Source organism: Rhineura floridana, chromosome 1, assembly GCF_030035675.1.
Source record: "Rhineura floridana isolate rRhiFlo1 chromosome 1, rRhiFlo1.hap2, whole genome shotgun sequence".
NCBI classification, from domain to species: Eukaryota; Metazoa; Chordata; class Lepidosauria; order Squamata; family Rhineuridae; genus Rhineura; species Rhineura floridana.
Genome location: NC_084480.1, coordinates 176,680,650 through 176,701,684, shown reverse-complemented (window position 1 = coordinate 176,701,684; position 21,035 = coordinate 176,680,650). Strand labels below are relative to the sequence as shown.

The window sequence follows — 21,035 nt, the reverse complement described above, 5'->3', positions numbered from 1 at the left end:
CACTTGATTTCCCCTCTGCAGGTTCATTATTCCAATTGATTCCGTTTAATAAAGTGGCCCATGATTTAACCCAATGAATGGTGTTTGTGTTTTATTTCGGCAATAGGCCGCAATCCCGTTCCGTGCCCGGTACCTGCCGGGCAAAGGGGCGTGTTTGCGGCTGCTGCCGAAGCCAGGCCGCCATCAAGGGTGTGTCCGTGCGCACGTGGCGCGCCAGCGCGCCGTCGTGACGCACAGTAAGGAGGCGGGGCAGCTGAAGGCCATTTAAGGCCACTCCACCAGCCTCCCGCCCTCCTTTGAATTTTGGCGGCGCCCGCCCGACCCTCCCTCTACTGCAGTGTGATTCATTTGGTCGCTACGGGGCCGACTAGGAATTTTTGGCCTGCCTGCCTCGCTTTGCTGGCAGGTTTCTTTTGCCTACTCCACACTGTGGTTGGGGGGACGGGTCAAGGGTTAGCACGGGTGCCTTTGGGGTTAATAGGCTGATTGGTGTGTTTTTAGCTTCAATATGTCAACGGTCACTTGTGGCAAAGAAGTGCGGGAAAAGGTTTAAAGGGAAAGGGCAGCTAGGTGACACCTTTAGGCACCTTTGGGGGCGATTGGCGGTCCGGGGGCCTGCAGCTCAGGGCTATACGGCCCGGGGGGCAGAACACGGGCCGCCTTTGGGGCCAACGTGCCTCATCCGCTCGGAGTTTCACGGCTCCGGGGGGCGGTGATGCGGGTTGGACCCCCTACACATCTTCTGGGTGTGGCCTGAGCTGGGGGTCTGGCACAGGGCAGCCCCGGGCTCAGGCAAGGTTTGATCGCCCTATGGCTGCAAGCAGGCTTTGCCTGGATCATCAGAATGCTCCCGCACTTGATTTCCCCTCTGCAGGTTCATTATTCCAATTGATTCCGTTTAATAAAGTGGCCCATGATTTAACCCAATGAATGGTGTTTGTGTTTTATTTCGGCAATAGGCCGCAAACAGTGTACATGTATATCTTTTTTCTCCCAAACTTTAAAATTCCTGGGTCAACTGATTGCTCAGGAGCCAAGATACTGTTTTGTAAATTACGTTACCATTTAAAAAATTCTAGTCAATTGCAGCAACGATAAATGTACCAAGAACAAGGAATTATACATAATCAACTTCTGAGATTCACAAATGGTGGCTGCCATTTGGGTTCCTAGAATGTTGTATAAAGACAACATAGGTGTAAAATGAGCACATAGATCTGTAACAGTCTCTATGAAGAACGCTGCTTGGCTAGAATCCCCTTTCTCTTTAAAAACCTCCATTTGACTGTCAGACACCCTGTTGGCCCTTTTAAACCTGAACCAAAAGCTTTAAGCATCTATTGTGCACTCAGTTAAGCAAAGATAATCCAGTATGGAAAAGCTCTTTAAAATCTTACAAAATGATTTTTAAAAATCTAAGGTTTCGTGCATTACAACAGCACACATGGTAATGTAGCATAATTCTGATGTCATATTTAGATGCACATCACATTTTAGAATGAGCCAAACATGTTCAGAAATAAGTACAGAGGAACACTTGTTAGCTGCAGCTTATCGTCAGTATACAATCCATTGCAAACTTGTGTTTTGTAACCATGTAATGTGTGGAATGATTCTCATATAGTTATAAAACTAACCACCTGTGAAGGAAGAGCTTCTTTCAAGTCTTTTCCTGATAAGAGTTGCAATGTTTGTGAGTCCATAATGATATATAACAAGAATGAAACATAACTTTAATCTGCACAGCAACTCAACAGTTTCTGCCACTGTTTTAAGCTTTCCTCTGCTCTAACAGACCCATCCGGCCTTAATTATTCATCTCCTAGCAAGTGGCAACATGACTATCCCCAATGTAAATGAAAATCTTTATTAAGACGCTTAGTAAGGATCATGTTCACTTATTCAGCAACTAGTCTTGGTAGGTAGGGCAGGACTGGAAACTTCATTAGGTCAGTGGGACATCTTATGAATGTAGAGTAAAGCCACAAGGACAAATAAAAACCAGACAGACTTTTATAATTACATTTTCCAATACATTACCTATATTTTTTTCAGGAAGTAAATAAATTTGCAGAGTAATCATAGCAGGGTGTACAAGCTGGCCCATTATCTGAATGCTCTACAGTCTCTCCAATCCCAGTATTTTAAAAGCTGGACTGGATAAGATCATTGCATCTCAGAATAACAAAGTTTAAACTGATGCATAGGTTGATCTTACACAGTATTAGCATTTGTCAAATCCAAAAGTAAAAATTAGCTGGGAAACTAGCAACAGATAGAGCTTTTTTACATGCTACACTTCAGTTTGGTATACAACACTCTGTTGCAGCTTTTATACGTGTTGGCTTCCCCACTGACTTCAGTGAGAGAAGAATTCTCTTGATGCAATGTGCATTTTTTTTTGGTGTAGGAATGTCCCTTAAAATACAAGCAGCAGCTTCAGAGAGGCAGTTAAACTTGCCCATCCCACCCCTACAGTCCTGAGGCTGCTCAAGTTTCCCTGTGGCTGCTATTTAAATAACAACAAAGGTACACATTAATTGCACGACCATCCTCTGTGAAGGGGGCATATTCGTCTACAGAGATCCATGTGTGCACGTGAGTGTCAGCAATCACAAGAACCTCCTGACCAAGCTCCTAAAGGCAACGAAATGGGACTTATTTGTCTATAATGTCCACCATGCAAAGAAGCATGGCGGTCTAGATTCAGTTCCACAGCAGGGTCATTTGTTCCTGATCTCCAGCCCCCTCCCCACACAGTGACACATACCATGCTCTTGAAGTGCAAGGAAGTTGTATTTGAAAATGCCAAAATATCTCACAAGATCACGGGCAATGAGTTTAGGATTTGGAGAGTTAGGGATTTTGAATCATACAGTGATAACAAAATGGAACCATCAAGAATTTCCCCTGAAATCATCATCATGTTTTGCATTTAAATAAAGTTTTCTGTACAATGTAAAAAGTATTAAAGAAGGCTTTGCCAACACTTGAGAGCCAGTGTGGCGTAGTGGTTAGAGTGTTGGACTACGACTTGGGAGACCAGGGTTCGAATCCCCACACAGCCATGAAGCTCACTGGGTGACCTTGGGCCAGTCACTGCCTCTCAGCCTCAGAGGAAGGCAATGGTAAACCACCTCTGAATACCGCTTACCATGAAAGCCCTATTCGTAGGGTTGCCGTAAGTCAGAGTCGACTTGAAGGCAGTCCATTTCCATTTTTGCCAATGCTTACAATCAAATGATGATTACAGAAATAGGAAGGAAAAGGAAGAATAGTGGTGGCAGACAAAAAATAAAAATTATCAGTAAGCCAGGAGACAAAAAGAAAAATATCCAAAGCTGATTAGAACATCAGAATTTGCAGTAATGCAAAATATTCATCCAGGAAACTTAAGAAAAGACAGGTAGCTTATGCAAACCTATTAATGTGCAGATTGCAGTACAACATCCTAATCAGATAACTTTGCTCCTGTCTGAATTTCTTAATAACACTGTCTAACCAGTGGACTTATTGCTGACTCTGAAACAGAAAAGTGGAATTTCAACATGGTCACTTTGAACATTTTGAACACTTTGAACAGCTTAAAACAGACTTCCCTAACCTGGTGCCTTTCAGATGCATGGGCTATAATTCCCATCAGCCCCCGACAGTACAGCTATGTTGACTGGGGCTGATGGGAGTTGTATTCCAAAACATTTGGTGGGGGTTAAAGATCTAAAAAGCTACAGAAGCACCTAACTATCTTCAAGAGGAATTGCAATTTGTTTCCAAGGGAATAGAAATCTAGGTTCACAGTAGCCAACAGTCCCAGGGACTTTATATATTCTGACATCTTCCCTAGCACAGGGTCAGTGCCTTTCATTCAGTCATTAATGAGTCAATTATGTGTGGCTGCACAATTTGTATTTTTCATAGAAGCACATAACCATGATTTTAAGGCTCCAGGGACAAAGAGTCCTGTGCTTTCTTTGGCAGTTCTTATTACCTATTGACCTCAGTTACTGCTAAAAGTTTGTTTCTTGGTTGCAGTTTGAATTTGTCCAGCTTTTATTTCCAGCTGCTTGCCTTTGTTATCCAAAACTACTTCTATCCATCTGGGTACATATATGCAATTCTAAAAAAATCCTCTACAACAACAAACACATTCAAATCCATTCATGCACCAAAAAGTGCACAAAACTGCACCATGTTAACAGTAAATACAATCTAAGGTTTAACATAAGGCATGTTCTTGCATTTGCCAAATATGTGAAAGCTCAAAATACGGATGGGGGCAGAAGCACACACACAAGCATCATCCTCATGCGTTGCACTTCCCTGCTTAGTCCAACTTCCTTATGTTGCACAGGGAAAGTCTGCATGGGGCTTCTACTTGTACTTGATTTGCTTGAACACAGTGTGGCGTGGTGGTCAGAGTGTTGGACTAGGACCTGGGAGCCCAGGGTTCAAATCCTGACTCAGCCATGAAGCTTGCTGGGTGACCTTGGCCCAGTTACAGTCTCTCAGCGTCGCCAACTTCACAGGGTTGTTGTGAGGATAAAATGGAGAGGGAGGAGAACCATATCCACAACCGTGAGCTTCTTGGAGGAAAGGTGGGATATAAATCCAATAATAAAATAAATAAATAGAATCCTTTGTGTGTTTGGGAACCATGCTGTATCATAGTCCCCATTCACACAGAAGGGTTTATTAGCACTCAAACAAATACAAATGGAAGCCCCATGCAGATCTTACCCATGCTACATGGAAAGGTTAGGGACCAACCAGGTGGGGATGTTGTGCATGAAGACATTGGGAATGGGCTTATAGGTACACCCCTGCCCCAGCCCACACTTTAGGCATTTGTATATTCAGGCAAATGCCAGAACATAGCTGTAATTGTGCTCACAAGTTTGCTTCCTTGCACACAGACACACACTGTCCCTTGTTCTTGCTCTGTAGTTTGGAGAAACACTAAACATCTACCATATGGCAAAGTGAGGCAACTGCTTCAGGCCGCAGCCCCCCAGCTGTTCCTCCTAAGCCCCCTGACCATTCTCCTCTGCTGAAGGACCAAGCTGCGTATGCTACATGGCAAATCCTGCCCCCCCCAAACTAGCAGGCTGACTCAAGCGCAGTGTAGGGCGTTATCCCACCATCACCAGCGTTGAATTCAGATTCCTCGTGCCAGTCCAGTTTGCTTCTGTATGTGAAATGGGGATGGGCACCATTTAACCCTTCACCTCAGGCAGCAAAATGTCTTAGGCTAGTCCTGAAACACCTGTAATAGAAATTTGTTCCTGGTATGGCATAAATATATAAGCAAGTTGGCTCCAGGTCTTTCACTGCTCACAGCCATTTATTATAACTTGAAAATAAGGATCTCTTGGGCAGTTTACCAGCCTGGAAAGATCGTGGCTTAAATCAATCATACCAACAACTTAAGAAGGAATTGAAGCAAGCACAGATTCCTAAATTCCAATATTTGCATGTTAAACACATTGTATCTCTAATATTAAAACAAGAGCTCCAGCTTTCTAATAATCAAAGAAAATATTGAATCATGAGGAATAAAATATTAGGAGACCTGGACAAAAAACCTCTTATCAGAATAAATGAGGCAAATCACCTAACGAAACAAATGTCCCAATGTATTTGAAACTGGGTATGTATGTATGAACTTTAAGGAATGCTTTTACAAACTGCTGTTTGGGCACTATCCAACACCTCACAGATGAATGCAGATTTATACATCGGTAAATGATCAGTGTTGGAGATGTAGAATCCCAAGAGCTCACACACAGTAGTGTACTGGAAATTTAGAAGTTCAGAGTCCCTTCATTATAGTCACTCCCCATCGCACCACACAGACACTGTCTGTCACTGTCAGTCACACAGTGACACACACACACATTTAGCACAGAGAGAGAGAGAGACTGGTTAGCTCAGGACAGCAGCAACGAAAGAGGGGTGGGGTGGGGTGAGGTGGGTAGTGTGGGTCAGTCTCATTATCGTAATGTTTCCCACGCAAGAGACTCAGAATGCTCTGAGATAGCTTGTTTGAAAAACATGACATTGCAGGATGATTTGACAATTAACATTGAAGACATATATAGCCATTTTTTTGCATTATATTGCGATAATAACAAAAACAAATTGTAATATATAATGGACAAATGGAAATCCTGTGGTTGACACAACATCTTAATTATGAAAGAAATACGTAAGACAGGGGGAGGATTTTTTTAAAAAATCTTGCCGATTCCAGTTAAGGCCGCAAAATCTGTGCCGATTACAGCCGCAGCCTGCCACAAGAGATCAGTGCCGCTCCGAAGGGATAGCGAACTAGAGAATTCAGTCGGGATCCAGTACCAGGTTTGATTTTATATATGCTGAACATGAAGACTAAAGTAGTGACAACAGAAGATTTATGTAACTTTAAAGTTGACAACAAGGACATTGAACTTGTCAAGGATTATCAATACCTTGGCACAGTCATTAACCAAAATGGAGACAATAGTCAAGAAATCAGAAGAAGGCTAGGACTGGGGAGGGCAGCTATGAGAGGAAACTAGAAAAGATCCTCATATGCAAAGATGTATCACTGACCCTAAAGTCAGGATCATTCAGACCATAGTATTCCCGATCTCTGTGTATGGATGTGAAAGGTGGACAGTGAAAAAAGTGGATAAGAGAAGCGCACAAGTTTGCGGGGGGGAAAGAAAATAAAGGCACCATTTGCAGCAACATAAAAAAGGCTTGCAGAATGGGAGGGAGCAGCAGAAGTTTCTCTTCAGCCCACAGGAAATGAAATGAAAGAAGGGAGGAGGAGGGAGTGGGCCTGCAGATGGGAATGATTGACACACCCACCTAAAAGCCTCGGAGCAAAGCATCTGCAAGTCCTAGAGATACAGAGTGAAGACTTTTTTTCTTCCCTTTTCGGATTGTCAGAGGATTGGGTTAGTACGGATTTACAGGGGGAAAACTGTGTGATAGCTTCTGTGTGCCAATAACATCATGTGAACCATGTGAATTAAAAGGGGATGCAAGTAGCACCAGACACACATTATACCACCGTGTAGATGAACCCCTGGTCTGGAGCCCGCACATTTCCTCCTTGATAACAAATGGCTGCATTGTTGTTCTCTTCCTGCATTGCTGTTCTATTAATTTTGCTATTGGTTAGTTTTGTGGTTTTATATATTTTGTACTTGTTCTAATTGCCATCTTTTTGTAACTCACCCTGGGGCTAGTCAGTGAAGAGTAGGGCTATAAGTACAAATTAGAGAGAGAGAGAGAGAAAGAGAGAGAGAGAGAGAGAGAGAGAATCCCAAGCACAGGATTTAGAGATCAAGCATGATGCCTAGCATCACAACCAGTTTGACCCTAAGCGCTGTGAAAATAATTCACCTTTGTAAGACTTCTAGGGGTTAAGACAGATGAGACAAATATCAAGTGTGGCAGAGGTGGTTTGGTGATGCCATCACTGCTCTCAAAACAAATACAAGTTCACTGTCCTTGGGTGAGTTTGGGGGGTGGGGGTGGGATAAATCTGCAGGTTGGAAGCAGAGGGCAGAAGAGGGCAACCAGAATGATCAAGGGGATGGAGCGACTCCATTACGAGGAAAGGTTGCAGCATTTGTGGCTTTTTAGTTTAGAGAAAAGGCGGGTCAGAGGAGACATGATAGAAGTGTATAAAATTATGCATGGCATTGAGAAAGTGGATAGAGAAAAGTTCTTCTCCCTCTCTCATAATACTAGAACTCGTGGACATTCAAAGAAGCTGAATGTTGGAAGATTCAGGACAGACAAAAGGAAGTACTTCTTTACTCAGCGCATAGTTAAACTATGGAATTTGCTCCCACAAGATGCAGTAATGGCCACCAGCTTGGACGGCTTTAAAAGAAGATTAGACAAATTCATGGAGGACAGGGCTATCAAAGGCTACTAGCCATGATGGCTGTGCTGTGCCACCCTAGTCAGAGGCAGCATGCTTCTGAAAAGCAGTTGCCGGAAGCCTCAGGAGGGGAGAGCGTTCTTGCACTCGGGTCCTGCTTGCGGGCTTCCCCCAGGCACCTGGTTGGCCACTGTGAGAACAGGATGCTGGACTAGATGGGCCACTGGCCTGATCCAGCAGGCTCTTCTTATGTTCTTATAGTTGTGGCTGAATTGGGGAAAAGACAGCTGATAGGAGAGTACATCCACACAATACATAACCTCCACACAAATCCCTAGAGCTGTTTTGGTAATGTTTTTAAAATGTTTGTGATTTTTCTTTCTTTCCTAGGTATGGTAAATGTACATGGTAAATATACTACCATTACTACCACTACCATCACCACAACCATTTTTTTTAAGGCAGAGAGTCCCTCAGATGTGCACCAGGAGCTCAAAGGCTGGCATACCTCCTTGGCCTGAGAACCAACTCACCAATCCAGCATTCATCTTTTGGGTATGTATGTTTGCCACCCAATTTGCAAGGCTGATTTCACACCACTGATGAAAAGCCTGTAGTGACTGCTGTTAGGATGTTACAACTATCTTCACCCTTAAAATCACAAGGGAATTCTCTAAGGTATTATGCTTAACGTATCATTGTCTCTGGTTTTGCTACGTATGTGACAAAAGAGTGCCCTTCCCCAATTCCTTACATAACACTCTCAAAAGTGTCTGAAAGCAATTCAGGATGCGGGATCCCTGTAAACATCCAAGATGAGCCACGATATGCTATATTCTCAGCTGCCACACTTTCAGTTGAACCTGAACTTGGCTCCAAACATACGTGGAAGTTGCTGAATGATTTAAGTTGAACATAATTACAGGAGAACTAGCTGGATGTACTTGCTATTTAAAATTAACACTGCAACTCCACTTAAGCAAGGCTGCATCTGCAGGACTCTTGCTGTGGAGAAGAAAAATAGGCAAAAGCAAAATCACTTCCAACAATCTGCAACAAATCATGTGGGGAAGGATCACACAGAAGTCTCACTCTAGCCTTTACCATTTATAGATCAAACAGTGTCAACATGCAATCTCTTAAAATAAAACTGGAGGACAGATGTGGCATGTGCTTAATTATTCCAGCAAAAAGTCTCTATTTTTTTCTTTAGGTTTGATTTCAGAGCCTTTTACTTTGAAACTGGGCTGAAACTACTCACCCATTTTTATTTTATTTATGTATTTATTTATTAAATTTGTTAGTCACTTTTCTTCACAAAGTGAACCCAAAGTCACTTAGAGTCAATAAAAGATTAAAACCAGTATATATAAAAAATAAAAATAAAAAGGTCACACACACACACACAATACATAAATGTAAAGGCAGTGACACAGCCCATCCTCTAATAGAGGCTACAGCATCAAGTCCTCCAAAATTAGGAGCCAAATACCTGGGAGAAGAGAAATGTTTTTGCCTGGTGCCTAAAAGTAGATAATGATGGTGCCAGGTGTGTCCCCCTGGGGAGACCATTCCATTAGTGTAGAGCCACCACTGAGAAGGCCCATTCTCATGTCACCACCCTCTGCACCTCCACCGGAGGGGGCACCTGAAGAAGGACCTCAGATGCCAAACACAGGATCCGGGTTAGTTCATGTGGGGAGAGGCAGTCCTTGAGGTATTGGGGTCCTGAGCTATATAAGGCTTTATAAGTCAAAGCCAGCACTTTGGCTTTGAGCCTACAAACCTATTAGTAGCCACTTGTGCCAGAATTGGTGTTATGTGCTCAGATAGTCTTGCCCCGGTGAGAAATCTGGCTGCTGAATTCTGCACCAGTTGCAGTTTCCAAACTGTCTTCAAAGGCAGCCCCATATATAATGCATTACAGTTATCTAGCTTAGAGCACTGTTCTCATTCTTGGGTCCCCAGATGTTACTGGACTACAAGTCCCATCATCCATGGCTATTGGTTAAGCTGGCTGGTGTCATGAGTTCTGTGGAGCATTCCTGCAGTGATCAAAAAGAAGAAGAAATCGAATGGGACCCAGAAGAGAGAGGCCCAGCAGCTTGCAACCAAAAGGTGCTGAAGCAAATGGCTTCAGCGCTTTTGACAGTGATAGCTCCTCCTCTTTAGCTCCAGGTGCAACAGAGAGAATGCTGGCTGACCAGGAGCCAGCCCCTTCTCCTCCCCTCCACCCTCCTCTTTACCCCTGCAGCCATTGCTGCACACACAGGAGTTGCTGCACTCTAGAGGAGGAGGATCTCAATCAGGTGCTGCCACAACTGCCCAGATGCAAAGACAGATGCACTGGCAGGCTCAGAGGGCCCCCACTTTTCCAACTAGGAGGAGTGCTTGCTTGCTCACACATTCCCATTCTGTGACACCTTCCTCATGCAAGTAGAAAGAGCCCTTCCCAAACCTACTTAAGGATTGTAGGGTGTGTGTCTAATTGCTGCAACAATGTTTTAGCTTTGAGAAGTCATTCCTAGTTATGCTGTGTAGAGATGCAGAATCCTGTGTAACCTGTAAGCTGATCCATGAAACACTCTAGACCAGCCTTTCCCAACCAGTGTGCCTCCAGTTGTTGTTGGACCACAATTCCCATCTTTCCTGACCATTGGCAATGCTGGCTGAGGCTGATGGGAGTTGTAGTCCAACAACATCTGGAGGCACACTGGTTGGGAAAGGCTGCTATAGACTGAAGTTCCACATTAAACAAAATGGAGAAAAATACACCAGTGAGTCTGAGTCTAACTCCAATGTGGTTGGCCAAGACACCTGCGGTTATTGGGAGTTGTAGTCCAACAACATCTGGGGACCCAAGTTTGAAGTACAGTAGCCTAGAGGTTATCCAAGCATAAACAACAGAAGTCAGGCTATCCCTGTTCAGACAGGGCTGTACCTGGGTCACCAGCCAAAGCTGATGGAAGGCACTTCTTGGCACCAAGGCCACTTGAGTTTCAAGTGACAGTAATGGATCCAAAGGCACCCCAAGCTACACACCTGCTCCTTCAGAGGGACTGTAAGTCCATCAAGAGCAGGCCACATCCCCTCCATCTAGTTTAGAGAACCACCCACTAACAGTGCCTCAGTCTTGTCTGAATTGAGCTTTGGATTATTGGCTTTCATCTAATCCATTAGCGAGACAAGACATCACTGCAGCACTTCCACTGCCACATCTGGAGATCTAAAAGAGAGAGTTGTCTGTCATCGGCATATTGCTAACAACATACTCCAAATCTCTGGATAACTTCACTCAGAGGTTTCATGTAGATATTAAATAGTATGGGAGATAAAATTGAACCCTGCAGAATCCAACACTGAAGGCTCCATGGGGCCAAACAATGCTCCCCAGCTACCATCCTCTGAGAGCAACCATCCAAATGTGACTGGAACCACTGCAAATCAGTGCTGTCCACCCCCAACTCAGACAGCTGCTCCAGAAGAATACCATGGTTGATGGTATCAAAAGCCGCTGAAATATCAAGGAGGATACTCCACCTATCTCTCTCCCGACATAGGCCAACCAAGGCAGTTTCTGTGCCAAAACTGGGTCTAAACCCTGATTGAAATGGATCTAGAAAATTGGTTTCATCCAAGAGAGCCTGGATCTAGTCTGCAACTTCATGTCCGGAGTCTTGCCCAAGAGGTGAACATTAACAACCATCGAATCATAGAGCTGGAAGGGGCTATAAGGCCATCACGTCCAACCCCCTGCTCAATGCAGGAATCCAACTGATAATTATTTAGTTTTTCCAGATCCAGGGAGGGTTTCTTAAGGAGTGGTCTTAATATTGTCTCTTTTAGGCAGGCGGGTACCACCTCTCTCTCGAGGAGGCATTCATCACCTCCTTGGCCGACCCAGCCATCTCTTCCCTGCTAGTTTTTATCAGCCATGAAGGGCAAGGGTCAAGAGCACAAGCGGCTGCCCAAACTGAACCAAGCGCCTCGTCCACATCCTTGAGCCCTACCAACTGAAATTCATCCAACACAACAGGACTAGACAGTGCTGGACACCCCTTGAGATTCATCTGCACTAACAATGGAGTCAAGGTCCTGGCCGATGCAAGCAATTTTCTCCTCAAAATATGAGCGAGCCACCACAGGTTCCACCATCTCTTTCAGGCCACCCTGTAAAAGGCCCCATGGTACCTGGAAGAACTCTGCTGGATAACACAGTGAGGTTGCAATGGAAGAAGCAAAGTGTGTCTTCTTCGCCACCTTCACTGCCACTGAGTAGGCTCAATCACGAGCACTTACTGGTGTTCGGTTGCATTCATCTGGAGTTTTTCCTGTTGATTTTCATCAATTACAAAAATATTGCCCTGTTTTTGTTTCTGGGAGTTTTGCCTGTGTTTACTTAAGATAGATACATGCAACCAAATGGTAAAATCCTTTATTGGCATGTAATTATATAATCAGATAGGGCATGCTTGTTCCCTAATTCATCATCTTGGCCTATGTGGCTCTGTTGACCACGCATCAGTGATATAACTATGGCATGTGTTAGCACATAATGTCACAATATCTTTCCAATCTTAAGTTCAGTTCTCCACATTTCCACATTAGTTTGCGATTGATTAAAAGTCCTTATGAAAACGCATTGGTATTGTCGTGTGAATTCCTCCTAATATATTCATTTGTGTATGCAAGTTTTCCTAATACTAGGGGCTTCCCGCACCATCCCCACCTCTCTAGACATTCCCACTCCCCTTGCCAGCCCCCTCTCACAATACCCCCCAGTTCCTCCAGGCATTGGTGTGCATTGGCTGCCATGGGCCCACTCATGCTCCTTGGTGGCTTGCCTCACCTGTTCTTCCACCACTGCTGCCCCACACCACCTCCCCTCCCTGGACAAATGCCACTGCACAGTGCACCAAGGCCACTTACCACGTTGTCCTGCCTAGGCTACTTAATGGCCACCCACCTGCCCAGGCTGCCGCTGCCTTGCCTACTTGCTGAGGCAGGCAGTGGTGGCTGGATCAAGTGGCGTACAGGCAAGGAGGCAGAAGTGTTCATGCTGTACTTCACAGCAATATAACACTGACATTTCTTACATTTTTATTCTATGTATATAGAAAGATGCATAATTTTGCAAAGCTATTTTTCCTAATATAATGCATTTTATGTTATTTTTACCAATACATGCATTTTTATGCACACTTTAGTATATGATTTTGTTTACATATTACTTGCTTGGAGAACTGCAGTGCAAAATTCAGAGTGCATTTTGCCATCACTTTCCCTATGGCAAAAGTCCAGTCTTTTGGGAAAGGGGGTTAGTTGCCTAAGACTTCCACATCAACTATAATTGTATGACTTGAATTTACAGGTATGTGATTGAATCCCACCCCCATCCCACCCCCATCCTTAGTGAGCAACTTTATGGCACAGACAAAATTGAGAACAGGGACTAGGTCAAGCTCTTAGCCATGCTACACCATATTAGACAGGGGGATGTGAAAACTAAAAACTTCATAATGATGCTGCAAAACAGACCTTCCATCAGCAGTGACACTAGAGGGAGGGCATACTCAGCACCCTACCCCGAGAAACCTGACTGAAAATGTGCCACTAACAGACAACAGGGAAAAATGAGATACATTCCACCAAGTTACTTAAAAATATATATACAGTGATGGGGGGGATGAATGATCTCTCAAGGATCCCCCTAACCCTGTACGCCTCTAGTTGTAAAAAGAGTCTGTGAGAGCGATCAAACTGGCTAAACAGGTCTGGCTCTGTTATATAACGTACATGGCCAAGTAGAGGTGATTTGTTGCTATAGGAGCTAATGTTTGAAGATCCTTTTGCAAAGGGGCATGTCTTCCCCCACCCTTCTCCTGGCTGGAAGCTTGAGAGGAGGGGAGGGAGGGAGGGGGGAGGGAGGGAGGGAGGGAGAGAGAGAGAGAGAGGGAGAGAGAGAGAGAGAGAGAGAGAGAGGGAGGGAGAGAGAGAGAGAATAGACTGGCAATACTGGAACTGATTCTGAAAGAGACAGAGGCTTGACTTGCTCTCTGTGATAATCCAATGCTATGGTGCCAAAGGCTCCCCTAGACCTTTTGATGCGAAGCAATGCTGTGAACCCCCTTTATGTGTGTAAATAAAGCTTATGTCACATAAACGTCATAAGCCATATATTTGATATGTCTGTATTTATATTTGTGTCAAAACTGCTGGTCTTGGACCAAATTAAATTCATTCATTCATTCATTCATTCATTCACTCACTCCACGGATCTTGTTAAAATGAAAATGAAACTGGGTGAATGGTGCACCCCTGAAACGTCTCACTGCTTGAAAGTGGGGTGCACATGCGTAACAATATAGTCCCAGGTGATGCAAGCAGGTAAACCGTCTCACCACTATCAGGGGCATATCAGGGAAAAAAAGCAACCTTGTGAAAGGTCTAAGGCCCTTGACATCCTCCTACCACCTCAGATGGCACTCCTGACTCAGCCTCTACTCTCCAGGCACCCAAATCCCTGTCTGCCCTTAACCACAGGGCAGTGCCAGGGACTCCCCTACTCATGGTCAGATTTCTGAATCTCTGATCCTAGTCCTGGGTTACATCGGGGTTTCTTTTGGTAGACAGGAAGGATTGCTTTGGCTTGCCTGCCACTGTTTTGCAATACTCCTCACCTTCATTCCCCTGTTGATTTCCTCCTCTCTTCAGCCTCAGGATGTGTGCTAGGGTGTCTGTGTGACAGGAGTGCCATGACACTTCCGCCATGACCCTGTAAACATCCAGTTGGGTCAATCATTCCATGGAGCCACCAGAGTAGCACAGACTCTAATAAACTGACCAGACAACAAAAACTAAACAGGGTCTCCACCTCCCTGACGTTCCTAATCCCAAGTATGGCAAATCAATTGCACATTGCACATAGAGATGTGAAGGCTCAGAAAAAACCCCGAGAAAGTTCAGGAGGGGAAGTTGGTTTTTTCCCCATTTTTTCCTCTCCCCCTCATTTTTCTGGGGAGAAATGGAAAAATGTGAAAGAAAAAAATGTAGGGGATTCACTTTTTCCAGGCCTCCACATCTCTAATTGTACATCAAGCAATATTCATCCATCCACTTTCCCAGAAAAACATTAGAAGAGTGGTTCCCAAACTTTCCCCCACCCATGTACCACTTGAAAATTTGGTCCTGGTGAACCACTTAATGATTTTTCTGTCTGTTGTAGCAAATGCAAATGTAGTACATGCCCGTTGATTTTGAATTGCATTTTTATTGCTTCTTTTTTATTTCTTTTTTTATTCTATTACAATTTGCATTCCACAAAATTCAAATTGTACTACAATAAAGTATAATATAAGCAATAAAGAAGCATTAAAATACCATTAAAGATCAGTATGATTATTTAAAGCAGATGTGCCACGGACCACCTGAGTACAACTCGTGGACCACTGGTGCATTACTCGTGGACCACTGGATTAAGAACAACTTCACATTGTCACTGTGGCATGGATACTGTCTGGAAAGGAAACCGCATCACTGCTGGCACGACTGAAATCACTTGAACCATGCGGGGAGACTCTACACAGGAGGGCAGAAACATGCTTTACATTATAACATATTGTAACTCACAACTGAGTTGCAAAGCCCACCATTGCTCCCAAATGTATGATAGGTAGCAAAGGATGAGAAAGCATATAAAATGAATGTAACAGAGGATAAATATTATCATTTAGTCTTTTTCTTTGTATAGACGTATAAAAGCTTCCCAACTGCAGAGTTCTAGATTGTGGTCTTCTGACAGAGAGTCCTGAAGAACTTAAAACCATGCATATTCATATACCAGCAAAAGGTTGGTCTAATATAAAAGTGCCAACATAATTTTTAAATTATCATTTTATGGAAATGAAACATTAATTTAAAGTCAGGCTTTTTTTTTTCAGAGAGAATTTATCATCAGAACATTCACTCCTTTGAAAAAAACAATCCTGCCTACATAAAGACAACAGCAAGAAACTTCCTAAAACTGTTAGAGCAAGTATGACAATGGAACCAATTACCTGGGGAGGTGGTGGACTCTCCAACACGTGAGGCATTCAAGAGGCAGCTGGACAGCCATCTGTCAGGAATGCTTTGATTTGGATTCCTGCATTGAGCAGGGGGTTGGACTCGATGGCCTTATAGGCCCCTTCCAACTCTGCTAGTTTATGACTCTGTGAAATCTACTGTAAATGTTAATTACAGTGATGAGCTGACAAAGAAAACTTCCACAGCCTTATAGGGGATTTTACTGTTGACAAAACTATGCTGTCAGTTAAATAATTCTGCAAATATTTATACATATTATCTCAGGTTTCAAAAATCTGGAACCTATTCCAGCTTCCTGGAGTCAGAAGAACGCATGAATATTTCGGTTCTCTATCTCATGGTTTTCCACATTTGTTTTGCGATACTTAATTATTTTAAGATACAGAGGAGGAGGAGCCTTAGTGAGTGTTTTAGAAGCACTGACATGCTATGATGGCAAGAAGGCTGCCAGATCTTTTACGCTGTTAATAACTGCATAGTAGGGATCTTTTCCCATCATTGTTTGTTTCCACACCAGAGCCCTTACACGCTGCTGAGCCCTTTCCACAATTAGCTGGAAGCAGAATTAAAACGGAGGCTTCACACAAACACTTAATCTAGCAATGCATTTCCCCATGACCAAGATCCTCTGGCAATGTTCACTCAGAAGTCTCATTCAGCCAAGGTCCCTTTAGCATTAATCAAAAACTTCCTGCTTGCAGATTCAACCTGTTTTATTGCTCCCTATTGAGCTTCATTAGCTTCTCTTCATTGCCCCTCAATGTCAGTTCCTGTTCTGGAGGGGGGGCACTTTTTATTCTCCATTATTTTTATTTTTATTTTACATAGCAAATAGAGTTATTTCCTTACAGAAAATTCAGAAAGTAAAGTAATGAGAGAAATCAATCATGAGAACAGGAACCCACTTAGTTGGGCAACTCAGAGGAACAATTAACATTGGCAATCCCTAGCCATGCTCAACAGCAAGCAAGAAAACAGGCTGACTACACGTGAAAAGAACTTTGGGATCAAGGTGAACATGTGATGCAGCTACAAGGAAGGCTACTGTGATGTTATGCTGCTATAGCTTCCAAGTCCTGGGAAGTAATAATTGCACTTCATTCTGCCCTAGTCAGACCTCATCATCCAGTTCTGATTTTAAGAAGAATATAGACATATTGGGAGAGGTTCAGGGGAGGGTAATAAAGATGGCAAGGGACATGGAAAACAAGTCCTATGAAGAAAGACTGAAGGTACTGAGTATGTTTAGGCGGGAGACAACAAAGCTGAAGGGGGACATGAATTGTACTCTGAAAAGCTATCACAAAGAATTAGGCACAGAATTGTTCTCCGCTGCTCCAGACGGCAGGGCCAAATTGACTGGAATTAAATTATAGAAGGTTAGGTTATAGCTGAAAGTTAGCAACAGAGCCAGTCAAAGACATTTTGCTGCCTGAGGCAAAGGACAAGATGGTGTCCCCCTCCTGTGACATCTATGGAAGCTGACTGGACTGCCAGTCAAATTTTATCTCAACACTAGTGACTGGATAGCATCCCTCCACCGCACCTGAGGGCAGCAGGCTAATTTAGGGAGCAAAGAGCAGGCCACATGGCACACACAACTCTGATACCTCCCTGGGACTCCCCATCCCTGGGCATCTGCTGCCTGAAGTGGCCGCCTCACTCTGCCTAATGGTAGAGCCTAGTTAGCCAAAACTTCTTGACAGTAAGACGACTTTGACAATAGAGCCAATGCCAGGTGGGCAGCTTTCCCTTGCAGGAGGCCTTCCAGTAGAGGCTGGATAGCCATCTGTTGGACAATCGACAATCCACCTGCCTAGCCCTGGATTTCTTGCACTGAACAGGGGGTGGACTGGAAGATTGTCAAGTCATCCTCTTGCTCTGATTCTTGCCCTGGACAGCCTCAATAGCACTTTGACAATCCATACTAGACTTGCTGATCCTTCAGTTGTGTTGGGGGAGGACCCACCACATAAGCAATGATTTGTCAACAACATCATCTGGATTCTAAAAAAAATAAAAGTGAGCCAATAAAGGATGGCAGTTTCTAAGAAAAAGAGCTAGTCTGGAAGGACTCACTGTGATTACCCAAAATTCTTTCTTCTGCAACGGCACTGGATCTATAGACAGCCTGGCAAGCCTGGGGGTAACAATGGATGGACCTGTCCATTTCAGCATCTCTCTAAAGTTCGGTTCCCCCAGTTCCACATCAGTTTCAATTTTTTTCTTTAAAATAACGCATAAACATTTGTATACATTTTCATGTACTTCTAATCTAATATACACATTGTTGTATGCCATTTTGCCCAATATACATATTTTTGCAAGCAATTTCTCCTAATTTTTGGTCATGTTTTTGGACAATTTTGGACGCTATTTTCACTAATATAAGCATTTTTGTGTTCACCTCTCCCTAATACATCCTTTTTTGTAAGCATTTTTTGGTTGCATAACTGTACTGCAAAATTTAGAGAAGTGCACATTTCAAAGGATAGCTATGTTTTGTATCACTTAGTGTTTGGGAACCGGGAATCAGGCAGGTTCACATTAAAATATGAAGCGAATGAATTTCTCCTTCATCCCAACCAGAGAGTTGAGCAAAAACAAGCCAATGTTTAGAGGCACAATCTAGTGCTCTTCTCAGGTCCCATTCATTTCCATGGAGAACTGCTTTGGACTCACCAAAGAAAGGCAGGATATAAGCAATTTCAATAAATATACAGATTGAGGCCTCTGTTTACATGATGGTCATTATGATCATGAGAGAATTTAGGATTCCCTTTCAGTAATTAGTGAATGATTCTATTTACCTTTACAAAAACTATGTACATTAGAGTTATTTATCCCTCAACAAAACCATATTTGAAACAGCACTAGCAATAGGTAAGTATAGAGAGACAGCAGAGAGTTCAGAAAGAAGAAAATATAGTTGCACATAATGGATATGTCCGAAGCAACAAGGCTCTTTTGCAGGAGAAGATCCTAATTAAGGGGGAAATGGCACCACTTTTGTCCACTGAAAATAAGACAGTAATCATTCAATTGCCCCAACAACATTATTATCAATTAAATAAGAAATTAGATGCACAACACAAGAGTATGAAGTGTACTTAACAAGCCTTCACAGGATAATTTAACCTTTATCATCTAAAAATGACTACAGTAGGGCCCCACTCATACAGCAGGTTACGTTCCGGACCCCCATCAAAAAGCAACAACCGCTGAAAAGTGGAACTCATTGAATAAAATGGCGCACGATGCCCGAAAACCGCCGTAAAAGCGGAACAAGCGCTGTATGAGTGGGGCTTTAGTCTAATTGCGCCTAATTGAGACCGCCGCATTAGCAAAGCGCCATAAAGCAAAGCGCCGTAAAGCGGAACCCTACTGTATAGTAAATTCTCTGCTGCTTTCCGGGTTGAGAGGAACTTCTGTTTTTCTGTCAGAAGAATTTTTGGATTTAAATTGCAAGCTTTGGTTTCACTGTCATAGTTGAGGCAAAAAACAAACATGACTCATGAGTGTTGTATGAAAGAAACACTGAACTTCAGGTTGAATGCATAAGAAGAACTTTGACAATTCTCTGCAGCAGAGATAGATGGCTTTCAGTTTTAAGGGTTTCAGTTTTAATTAAGATGAAAGAGAAATAACCTTGTCTAAAAACAAATTAGTCATAGACCTGAAAAACAAGAATAGGAATTAATCTCAATCAAACCCTCTTCTCAAAATCTATTTATATTGCATCTTAAAATTGGAGTGTTCCTACCACATTTTCAGATGATAGTAAAACGTGAAGAGCACCTATGCAAATACAACATATTTCCAACGGAAAAACTGGTGTACTCCACCTCCGTATCTATCAACTAGGATTCAGCTGAAAAAACCTTCTGAATTCTGCCAGCCTCATCCTCGACCTCAATCTGAGAGGGATTTATCAACTTTTTTAAAAAAAAATGTATATATGCAATTTTTTTAAACTGTTTTTATATATTTAACTGTTGTATATATGTTATTATATTGTAAATCGCTTCAGGTTGCCTCATGGGAAGTGATTCATAAATAAGATTAATTAATAACAACATTTATGTTTCAAATGCATCCAAGGTCTACATGATTATAAAGCTAAAAGGGGGGGGATTGCAAAAGAGGCATATTTCTGCAACTCTAGAACTCTATAGCTTGACAAATCAGCCGTAACCAAAGAAGGGGGAAGAGGAAGAGAGGGAGAAGGGAGTCAATCCTACCTGGTTCAGTGCAATTTTTCAGATAGAGACGTTCTGTCTCTGCAGGATTATCTGTAACATTCTCCTCAGCTTCCTGCAGTAGCCTTCGCCCAATCCACTTGTCACTCATTTCCAAAGCAGAGTTCAGAACATCATAACCTAGAGAGGAAAGAGTACATACTACATCAATCTCATTGAGTGGAGAGCACAGCTGTACAGAGCATGCAGGAAAGACTGAGGTGTGTGGAGACAATAATGGAGAGCAAGCAAGGTAAAGTGGAAAAGGAGGTAGGAAGGTGAAAACTTGAGCTGCAGGGAGGCTCTCTTGCTCTTTCTCTGCTCAATGGCCTCCTGTTCATTTGTTGGTTAGTTGGCTGGTTTGTTAACAAGGATCTTATTCTCAACCCAGCAACAATAAAAAGGGGGGAAGATGTGTAGTTTTTCTCAAAGCCAGTAATAATAGGGGAGGAGGAGGGAAAGAGAGAGAAAATAAGTTTGGGGGGGGGAGAAAGTGTGTGTGATGATGTTTCAGCTTTTAATTATGTTCTAAATATGTGTGTTGTGCATGGTAAGGAGAAATGCAAATAAATATGCCTAAGAATGACTGTGTGATGCAGCCAACACAAGAGGTTAGGACCAGGAATTTCCATGCTTAAGTTTCCTCCTAAAACTCTTTAGCTCTGCCCAAATGCAGTTACTCTGAGTCTTAGTATGACAACCAAGAAGAGAAATTCAAAAAAGAAGCCTTACCTAACTGCATTTTAGTACATTTGTCCATATACATGCATAGAAAATGGTGGAAATACTGAAAAGCAACAGATGGAGATCGGCATTGATTGTTGCAATGTATC

The 21,035-nt window shown here is 43.0% G+C and overlaps 1 protein-coding gene across 5 annotated transcripts in view; it reads right to left on the bottom strand.

Annotated features, from left to right (window-relative positions):
- The window catches only part of SLC24A3 (solute carrier family 24 member 3), a 221,458-nt gene that overhangs the window by 166,235 nt on the left and 34,188 nt on the right, over nt 1–21,035 (bottom strand). For all 5 annotated transcript variants that reach the window (XM_061587741.1, XM_061587765.1, XM_061587745.1 and 2 more), the window contains exon 2: nt 20,206–20,343. In XM_061587741.1, coding sequence (XP_061443725.1) covers nt 20,206–20,343 — 138 coding nt within the window. The remainder of the gene's footprint in view (nt 1–20,205; nt 20,344–21,035) is intronic.